The 10,487-nt window shown below is 33.0% G+C and overlaps 2 protein-coding genes across 3 annotated transcripts; one reads left to right on the forward strand and one right to left on the reverse strand.

Annotated features, from left to right (window-relative positions):
* Positions 1–1,158: 1,158 nt before the first annotated feature.
* LOC149902957 (uncharacterized) lies at positions 1,159–2,690 on the reverse strand. Its single transcript, XM_090109593.1, has 4 exons — positions 2,551–2,690; positions 1,961–2,157; positions 1,620–1,736; positions 1,159–1,363 (listed from the first exon to the last, which is right to left on the reverse strand). The coding sequence occupies exons 1-4, from the start codon at positions 2,655–2,657 to the stop codon at positions 1,305–1,307; spliced, it is 480 nt and encodes a 159-aa protein (XP_089965719.1). The 5' UTR covers positions 2,658–2,690; the 3' UTR covers positions 1,159–1,304.
* Positions 2,691–3,127: 437 nt separating this feature from the next.
* LOC149902958 (trypsin-like) lies at positions 3,128–10,044 on the forward strand. Of its 2 annotated transcripts, XM_090109591.1 has the most exons (7): positions 3,128–3,205; positions 4,527–4,628; positions 4,889–5,001; positions 5,903–6,071; positions 6,248–6,370; positions 9,183–9,317; positions 9,802–10,044. In XM_090109591.1, the coding sequence occupies exons 1-7, from the start codon at positions 3,146–3,148 to the stop codon at positions 10,030–10,032; spliced, it is 933 nt and encodes a 310-aa protein (XP_089965717.1). In that variant the 5' UTR covers positions 3,128–3,145; the 3' UTR covers positions 10,033–10,044. The 2 variants fall into 2 exon arrangements, with proteins under 2 accessions (XP_089965717.1, XP_089965718.1); XM_090109592.1 differs by lacking the exon at positions 9,183–9,317.
* The last annotated feature ends 443 nt before the right edge of the window (positions 10,045–10,487 follow it).

The raw sequence follows: 10,487 nt of genomic DNA on the forward strand, positions 1-10,487 counted from the left end.
CTAAAATTCAACTTTTATTCTCTAAAATTGTCTGGCCGTTTCCTTTTCTTATGGGCCCTTTTCACAATGGGCAGCGTTGAGCGAGTAGAGGCAATGACGATGTTTACACTGTTTATAATGTATTCGTAATAGCTGTATTGGTGGCAGACATCGATGATAATTTGTTTGGCCAACGCTCCCGATTGTGAAGTGCGCCCATTATATAAAATTGAATCATGAAGTATGTATGAAGTAGCGTTGCAATATTAATTCTTTAATATTTTTTAAACAAGGAAGCAGAAGGTGCTGGTCTCATTTGCTTCGGCACCGGTGATCCTGCTGAAGACGAGAAACAGGGACTCCTAGTTGGTGTGACGTCAGTCATGTATCGAGGCTTGCCCAGTTTGCATGTCAAAGTTGGCTTGTTCAATAAATGGGTTACCGATGCAGCTAGCAAATTTAGCTTTAATTTGTATTTTTGTATTGTTCTTTTAGTGATGGGAAATAAATTGATTAATTTTTATATGGGTTTTCATTTAATTCAAAACTAAATATATCAGTTGAAAGAACTAAGCTACTAATAAATAAAACAAAGTCAAAATAATAATAAAGTGTATATTAAAATAACAAAATAAGTCGCTTCTCTAGAAAGAAAAATTTGACATGATTTGTTTTTTTCGATATATCTATAGAAGTAGGAAACGCGCGTAAAAAAAGACCCAGTGTGGTATCTGTGACCACTTACTATGCCGACAAGGACTCCTTGACCAGCTTTCTCGTTAGGGTCTCCTGTGTTCATACAGACGAGAGGCCCTCCGGAATCCCCCTGAAATAATGCAATAGGTAGTTATTAACAAGTAAGATGTCAAATGAGGAGTCTTAGTGGCCAAATAAGAGTGATGACCAATAGCACTCATGCTTTTTTATATTATTTGGGAAAGGAATAAGTCTAATACCACAATGGGTATAAGTTTTGATCTGGACGGAGTTTTTTGTTGGTAAGCAACCATTTTTTATAATGGTTTCCAACCATTTAGTATATTATATATTCGTGTGATAAATTTCATACAGTGGGAATGTCCATAGAAGTTTATGTTACTAAAATTAATTATAATTTGAATTGATTAATATTTTTACACGGATCTGAACTTCCGCAATTTAACGTATTTACTCTTTGAAATATTTTTTGTTTTACCTGTATTAAACTATGAATAAAATTATCGTAAAGCATTGATAATTGTGTACAAAATCTGCATACCTTGCCAACATCGGTTAGTCTACTTGATGTACAAACGAACTTTCTCATATTTTTTCTAAACATCCTGTTACAGGTCCTTATTGGAATGAGGTCCAGGTGAGCTAATAGTAACTTGCTTGAAGTGGACTGGAACATTTTTTTGATTTACAGTAGAAATTTATTTGGATATAAGTATCCTCCATAATGAGGATATTTTGTTTCAATTTAAAAAGGAACATCGAGAATAAACTCACTTTCAAAACAGATTTAATAAAGAGCTTGTAAACCTAATATTAGATATTACTATATTCATAAAAATGTTAAATCCATATTTTTATGAACTACAAGGACTACTAAGATACATACCACACACATATTATAATATGGACTACCTAAAACTTACTGATTTCGAAATTCGGCCATAACCGGACACCAAACATTTCCCGTGGTAGTCCGCGAATCGAGAAGCGAATGGTATAGCGTTCACATGCGTATTGTAAATAAATGGCGTAGTTGTAAACTGAAAATTATAATGTCCCTTTAATTATTAAGTAGTAAATTTGGATAAGGATATTTGAAGTTTAGCTGTTTAGCACAATTCGGTGCTGAAAATCGACTCGAATCGAATCTCATTCTCGACTTTCTCCTACGTTTTCCACCAAAGAATCAAGAACTAAGATGGTTTTCTAACCCTTCTTCATACCGATCCCTTTAAACTATGTCGGGAATAAATTATGTACTTACTTGTTAGCTGATGAAAGAAACAGGAACTTTGACTTACTAATACAGCGATATCATCCTTCGGAAACTTGTAAGTTTTAGGATACGTGACAGTTTTGACCATCCTCCATTGACCAGATTCAGGCGAATCCGCGCCGTAGTAATCGCGATTTCTCAGATTACCCGCAACTGCGTATACGTGTGACACTGTCCGTTTAGATCTAGGAAATAAGAATTAAAATCAAGTTATTTAACTTATTTTATACCTAATTGAGGATAGAAAATGATACGGTCTACACGCTTTGTCGACATACTTTTACAAATGCTATAAGAGGAAGTTAAAATTTAAGTAGAGCTGGAGATGTCAAAGAGTATTCTTTGACATCTCCAGTCAAAGAAATTGACCAACTGTATTTCAGGCTTAAACTAGGTTTCTGAACTACACATTTCTTGGTAATCGTGATTTGTGAAAAGACAGACAATGGCGAAACTCTATGGTATCTTTAGATATTATGTACCGCGAGCTGCGAGCCCCGAATGTTCAATATCTCAGAAAATTTTGATAAATGTTTCGGATATTTGAATTCATTTTCCCATTTTTTATACATTCTTACCCCTGAGATCCACAAAGTCTTTGGCAGAAATTCGGGTCATTCGCAAAGCAGTGCGCTGCGGACAGTAACTTGGTGTGTGCGATGATCACACCACCACAGAAGGTCATGTAAATTTTTTGACGAGGTATCTCCTTTTTAAATCCCACCTAAAACGTTAAGAACGAGTTGTCTTATGATTTGATAGCATTGCTGCTATATGCTACTTTTGAGTAGGTAGATATAAACTTGATTTTTTATTTATAACGAGTTTATATTAAAATAGATTAGGTAGATTATTATCTAAAACATATGGGGCTTTCAGTTTAATGCATTAATTATACGACATAAAAAGACTTCAAATAAGTAATATAGGTTCGTGATCTCGTAGTCGTACCTACATTGTATTTGTAATTTGTAAATCGTTACCTACACAAGCTCTAGATTTTAATCGTGTGGGAGTCGATATGTTACGGTATACAGTTTTTTCCGGATAATTTGCAACATTTTTATTGATGTTCCGATCTATTGATCGCTATGTTATGTATCTATCCAATGCAAGCAAATTATTAATTAGAACTTGATAGTTACACGTAGAAGACACGAATGAAAGTGTGAGATGGCTGTAGCGCTGCCTATATTTTATGTTAAATACATGAAACTGTTCTTAATGATCAAGGTATGACGTTCTACTAAACAGACATAGAGTAAGAAGCTTTATGATAATGTTATGTAGGTAATAAGTATATAGTATACAGACAGTAACGAAGTCGCCTTGTGCTTGCTGTCCCTGTGCATATAGACGCTAGTCATTCAATCAAATAGCAAATTCAACCAGATGACTGCGACAAAATATACACATTACACACACAGCTAAGCTCTTTTAAATTACGCAACGAATTTTTGTGCGGTTTTTTAATAGCTATAGTGTAGCAGTATGATATAATTTGTTAAATTTTATACAAAGCAAACGAAGCCACGGGCCGAGTATAGTTATAGGTACCTGATAAGGAACATCGCCAAGTTTAGCAGGCCAACCGTTGACCACTCGTGGTACAAATTCGTTGTCATCGAAATAAGGGGCTCTCGTTGTTATCTTACTCTCTTCAAAGTTACATAAAAAACTCAAAATTAAAATAATAACTCTTAAAAACATTGAGATGGATGGAGATCAAATCAATGATAGATGATTTTTGATTGATTGTTGTCTCCTTGCTGTCTCGTGTAATTTTTACAAATGAGAGAAAAATGTCGTTGATCTTTGTAATAGAGTCTATATTTTAGAGCTAATAATATCTGGATTAAGTATTATTGTCGTAAATCTCTACTAATTATATAGGATATATTTTAAAATTAAACATGCTTTTTCTTATCTAATGATCTAGTAGAAAAACACACAATATCGATACCTGTGATCGATTCAATATAGGTATGTATGCGGTGAATTTTTATTTTCTGTGTAAATTCCATCAAAAATCCGATGTCAAAATTGTTATGTTATTAACCTTGTTATTAACACAAGGTATTGTTATAAATAACTATAATGATTATGTATAAAACACATGTAATTCCATGCAATCAAATTTTATAATTTTAATAAATCTATGGATTTTTAACTGTAGCTTTGGTGGATTGCCGAAGTTCAGGGATTCTTCGGAAGGCAATGAACAAAATGAAAAGGAATTGAATTTCAAAGTAAGATTTCTAGACCATCACAGGCTGTTAGCTGAAGTGCATCGTTTAGTAAATGGGCTATTAGATAGATTGTTGATTAAGCTACTTAGTTGAGACATGAATAATGAAACAATTAAAAATATTTGCAACCCTTCGAACCCTAGACTATTAATTTAACTATCCTTTGCACTGAACCATCACTGCTCTGCATTCAGTGCTCTACATTAGATGGAACAGTCGTATGAAAAGAGGAAAGATTTTATTTGTTGTAAATGAATACCTAAGCCACATTTATTTTTCATTTTTATCAACTTATACTTTTACAGGCAGTATTAAAAGAAAACGAAGAATACAGTCCATATGTTGATCAGTGTCCGTTGAAAATACTCGGAGGGCAAGAAGCAGCGATTACCCAAGTTCCTTATCAAGTAATTCGCATTTGTTTTTCATTTCCACATTTGCATTGTTATTATTGGAATTATATGAATATGTATTGTGCGTACACGTAATTAATATTACTGCATGTTACGTAGCTTATTTTTTTAATGTTAAAAATGTTTTACTTCAGAGTTCAGCGCTAATTAGGAATCTATAGAGATGAAAATATAATTACATAATTTTTTAAGTAATATTATAAATACTTAGTTAGTAATTAGTTAGTAATTATTAATTAATAATCTTTTTGTAGGTATCAATCCGGAAAAAGAATTGGTTTGGAATTTATTGGTCTTCGTTTTGTGGTGGATCTTTAATAACTTTGAAATATGTCTTGACTGCTGCACATTGTTTTATCAATGAAGAGTAACGTATATATATTCATTCATTTACCAAATAACTTTTTTTTAATATAGGAAAAATCACATAAAATTAAAGGCATATATTATATACTGTATGGTAGTGTCGAAATGGTCACTTATCCGATTGTAACTTTTTATGGGATAATTCGATAACAATTATTACTTTGTTAATTTTACTTTCATTCGAATTCCATTCACCATTGAAAATTTATTCTGTACGGTAAGTATTTATGAATGGATTCCACATTCCTCTTTATATTATAGACATGAATAAATGTTCAAGCTAGATTAGAATTGAAGAAACAAAACAATGAATAATCAGTTTCAAATCTCAGTAAAATAAAACATAATCTGTATGTACATTGTACAGTATCTTCTTAAACCGCCCGTTGGCCGCAACATTTTGCAGTTAGTAACTGTTTTTGAAAGAGTAAAGAAAAAGTAGAGAAGTAGAGTTATATCGAAAAAGTGAAAAGAGAAATGAAGAGAAGGAAACAGAGCACGTCTGGATTTTTTTACTCATAGCGTTTAGCTACTATTATTTATTCTGTGCTCATAGTTAATATGCGCCTACTACATCTATAAGGCTGGTTTCACATGCCGCTGTGCTAACATTTCCAACACGAGTTTGTTCCTCTTGGTGCTATAATGTGAACTCTCATTTACATCAATAATTTTATATAATATCGTTAGAGCTAGCGCGCACGAGCAACTTTGTCTCCGCAACTATTTTGTCTCCGCAACTATTTTGTCTCCGCAACTATTTTGTCTCTCCCACCTATGGGCTAGTATGAAAGTGCGCGCACGTAGCGACGCAACTCCCCATACAAAATGATGGGAGAGACAAAATAGTTGCGGAGACAAAGTTGCTCGTGCGCGCTCGCTCTTAATCTTCGTATTTTCAGTACATATTCAATAAGGAATCTTAAAAACGTTCGTGTGGTAGGAGGCACGACTGTAACGGCTGTGACAATATTCGACGCAGTGCCGGAACAGTGGAGGAAAATCAAACACTTTTATAAACACTTGAATTATAATTTCACTATATTGAAACATGATCTTGCGATAGTTGAGGTATGGTCGTTTTTTATTTGATGTAAATTGTAAAATTAATACATTTGCAGTAGTGCTATTTGAATAAAAGTTAAACTCCAAAAAAATATAGGTAGAGTTCTTCAATTTCATATTTTAGTAATAATATTAAATATAATTATTTATTTATTTTATGAAATACTAAAAATATCTTATAGGTGAACAAGAAATTCGTCGAATGTGATTCTGTGAAACCCATTCGTCTTTTGTCACTGAAATCTCATGAAAATGTAAAAGTGAGGCAGCAATGTTTAGTATCGGGATTCGGGTTAAAAGAAAAGGTAAGATTTTGAAATAGTGTGATAATTATCATAGTGGCCTAGTGTGCCTGATATATTGCCGACTACATATTGAAAAATAGGATACTGATATTCCAAGCCAAGAAATATAATATAATAATTATATAATTGAATATTTCTATAGTTACTTAGAATGTGTATAGATTGAAATGTTGAATTGATAAGCGTGTAGTGTAGGTGGTATTCTAATATCAAGACCGGTTGCAAGCGCGGATCCAGGGGGGGGGTCACGGGGTCATGACCCCCCCCCCTGGGCTAGGTCCACGACCTAAGTGGACCACTAATTTAATATTAACTTTTTTAAATTAACAAATTAATACTGTATAAATTTGTAAAGAATAGAAAAAATTCGATCACGAGGCGGGACTCGAACCCGCATCCTTTCGCGCCATTCCGCTTTATATTTATAAAGCCTTTGAATACCATAAAACCAAAAATATAAATTCAAATTAATACTGTTCAACATGATGTTTTTATTGAATTTTGAGACATAAAAGTAATATAAAAACAATGAAATCCTAACTCATGAAATCGTAATGAAATTACAAACAGTAACGGAAGAGAATATAACAAAAATTATAGAAAAAGTTTATTAGGGTCGACCTGTGGTCGTAATTTAAGGACAAAAAACAGGTTTTTCGATTTGTCAAAAAATCTTTAACTGCGGAATAAAGTGTAATGGTAAAGTTGTATGTAATTATTTTTTTTTCTACAACTTTTGCTGTTACACTTTTCACACAAAACCTCAAATATCGAAATATCCCAGTTCGTGGATAAGACATAAAATAGCAATTTTTTTTAAAATGTGCAATAGAAAATACAGTCAAATTACAACAAAAAATGGGCCAAATGCGCGCACCGAGGACTCCGAGCAAACATATTTTTTCATTATGTTGTATCTTACAATTTTGTTTAAAGGATTTTTTTCTTTATCTGTGCTTGTAAGTGCTTAAGTCGTTGCTTTTAACCAAATTTCAAGACTGTGTTCACGGAAAGTACCTTGTAGGATTTGATTGATGATTCCCTTGCAAGTATAGTTGCGAATTACACAATATGCGGCTCTAATTGCTTTTTCTTCAGATTGCGTTGACATAGAATTTGAATTAAATAACAGGTTTAAGTTATTATAGACCTGAGTTCTGATGTGAATATCAATTAAATACAAGTATATTTTTATTTTTTATTAAATAATTAGGGTTTTCGCAGTTATTACTACATCTGTGCTATAACACGATACTTTTTACTCAATTTCAAGACTGTGTTTACGGGACAGGGTGCTCCCTGCAGGTATTGATTCCCTTGCTAATGTCGAAATCCTACGGTCTACGGTCCCTTGATGCTGTAAAAAATTTAAACGCTTTAGCCAACGCAATCAAAAGATGCAGCTGTAAATGCTGAAATTTTTCGCAAAATTCGACACTCCCTAAGAAATCAAAACCTACAGGGTAATTCCCGAGTACACAGAGTCATGAAATTTAGTACAATCAAACGTGTTATAACGCAGACTAGCTTACCGCCCGCGGCTTCGTCCGCTTTCTCTAAAACCTTATAAATTATATACTATTCCTCTTGAATCACTCTATCTTTAAAAAAACTGCATCGAAATTCGTTGCGTAGTTTTAAAGATTTAATCATACATAGGGACATAGGCACAGAGACAACGACTTTGTTTACTAATTGCGAAAAGCAGGAATTTTTCCTTAGATTATAATATAAAAAAAAATATTTAAAAATAATTTTAACTTACAACCCTGCTACTCATGAACGCTGACATGTATTAACTTGATATTCATACCAAAAACTCAAGTCTAAAATACCTTTACGCTATAATAAAATCAAACTTCTATGTCAACGAATCAGAAGATACAGCCGTAAATGCCGAAAAATTTCGCAAATTTCGACATTCGCAAGGGAATCAAAACTCAAAACCTACAGGGTACTTTCCGTAAACTCAGAATCTTGAAATTCGGTACAAAGCAACATCTTATACTTAGTACAGATACAGGAAAAATTGCAAAAAATATATATATTTTTCAAGTTTGTCTGTCTGCCTGTCCTGTCAAGACAGAGATGAAATTCATACCGAATACTCAAATCTACGGTTCCTTAAAGCTGTGAAAAAATCAAACTTATAAGCCAACGCAATCAAAAGATACAGACGTTTATGCTGTAAATTATCGCAAATTTCGACATTATCGCGATGGAATCAAAATCTATAGGTATTGTACTACTTCCCGTGAACACAGAGTTCTGAAATTTGGTTAAAAGCAATGTCAGCACAGATGGAGGAAAAATTGCTAAAAACATACATTTCATGCTTATCAACATTCGCAAGTGTTGCCAGGAATCAAAACCTACAGGGTACTTCCCGTGAACACAGAATCTTGAAATTTAATCTTTATTTAATAGAAACTTACGTCTTATAGCACAGATAAAGGAAAAATTGCAAAAAGCATAAATTTAATATTAAAACATATAAAAATGTTTGTACGGAACTCTTGGTTCGCGAATCCGACTCGCACTTGACCAATTTTTTTTAAATCTACGTATCAATTAAATTACCAAAATATAGCTTTTGAAAATTGCCCACGTCTATGTGACCCCCTCCTGGCACTAAGGCTGGATCCGCCCTTGACCGGTTGTCGTTACTCTTTATTATGTGTCTCTATAGTCTTTGTTCATATATTATTATGCATGGTAGGTACTAGCAACTATGCGACTTTTAAAGAAAATAAGTGAAATTTAAATAAGAAATGAAAATTTATAGTATTTTTTACCAGCAATATCTTTGTAGAATAAATATGCTCACAAGTTGGCTATGGTCTGTGTTCCCATAATTTCGGAGACAGTTTGTGAATATTACTACAGCTCATATTATTTACATTCCTCTGTTTTATGTGCAGGGGATAATGGAAAAGATTCTTGCCAAGTTAGTATGAGATTCCATGCCTTTGTATTTTAATATTCCCTCCACATTTCGCGATGAAACATAAAACATAGTTTATACCATATAGGTACATAATATTATATCGTGAACAGGTTGTATAATATATTTCTTATGTAGTGAAACACAATCTGTAGAATGAGGTTGAATTCCGACCACTGGGTGATCTTGGTGAAATAGTCCTATTGAGCTATATTATCACGGTCAAGGATGCAGTGAAACTAATCAGGAAATGTGTGAATAACTAGTCAGAACTGTGTGTGAATAAACAATAGCTTCTTTAAGATCAGAGTCGCCTCACGGTGAGGTCTCTCTTCTGTCGCCCTTGCTAGCGTATATACATCTAATCAAATTATCTTTTTCGAAAGCAGTAGAGTCGATAAAGAGTCGTTAATTATCATTACAAATGCATATATGTAAAATGTAAGATAGGTATAGTTATGGAAATGTATTAAATACTATGTTTTAGGGTGATTCAGGAGGACCATTAGTATGTCATGGCGTTTTAGCTGGTATCGTGGCGTGGGGAGGGGTTTGTGGAGTACATCCAGGTGTTTACACTAAAATATCATATTATACTTCACAAAACAATGTGCCGTTTATGAAGAAAGCTACGAATGTTCGACCTAGCTTGTTATTGGTGGTATTGACAACAGTATGTGCGCTGTTTTTGTGTAACTTTTATATTAAGGTTGTATAAAATAAAGATTGTTTAAATAATAATTGTGTGTTTATTTTTCATCTCATTTTAAAATAAAAAGGATACATTTCTAGGAGCAAGGAGAGTCTCTCTATAAGTAAATATGAATTGCGCCATCTCTGGAATATTCTATGAAACTGATTAATGTTAAAAGATTTGTATTTAGTACCTAAAGCATTCGATAGATGACGCTATTATATAAAATGTAATAATTTCTCTACATTTTCAATTTTTATTACGAAGTGTAGTTATTATGAATACATGCTGTAATATTTAGGTAGGTAGGTACCACATATTAAAGAAAAATGTATCCTTATCAGCGATGACAGAGTGATGATAATATTCTATTCCTATTTCCTATATTACCTACATATAGAGCTAAGAATACCTAATATTAATACTGCATTATATGTAATATTATTTTAGGCTCTACTTTGTAGAGTGAGGTCAAAAAG

Source organism: Colias eurytheme, chromosome 14 (genome assembly GCF_061535395.1).
Source record: "Colias eurytheme isolate Ceu_HAF_F1 chromosome 14, ilColEury1 Martin Lab GWU primary, whole genome shotgun sequence".
Lineage (NCBI taxonomy): Eukaryota > Metazoa > Arthropoda > Insecta > Lepidoptera > Pieridae > Colias > Colias eurytheme.

What these genes read in the sequence shown, in the direction of transcription:
- LOC149902957 (XM_090109593.1), bottom strand. Translation starts at nt 2,657, where the DNA reads ATGACCTTCTGTGGTGGTGTGATCATCGCACACACCAAGTTACTGTCC. An exon ending in TTTCTTTCATCAGCTAACAA is followed by an intron (nt 1,737 to 1,960) that starts GTAAGTACATAA and finishes TATAATTTTCAG; the next exon opens with TTTACAACTACGCCATTTAT. An exon ending in ATGGCCGAATTTCGAAATCA is followed by an intron (nt 1,364 to 1,619) that starts GTAAGTTTTAGG and finishes AAAATGTTCCAG; the next exon opens with TCCACTTCAAGCAAGTTACT.
- LOC149902958 (XM_090109591.1), top strand. Translation starts at nt 3,146, where the DNA reads ATGGCTGTAGCGCTGCCTATATTTTATGTTAAATACATGAAACTGTTC. An exon ending in TTACCCAAGTTCCTTATCAA is followed by an intron (nt 4,629 to 4,888) that starts GTAATTCGCATT and finishes ATCTTTTTGTAG; the next exon opens with GTATCAATCCGGAAAAAGAA. An exon ending in GATTCGGGTTAAAAGAAAAG is followed by an intron (nt 6,371 to 9,182) that starts GTAAGATTTTGA and finishes ATATCTTTGTAG; the next exon opens with AATAAATATGCTCACAAGTT.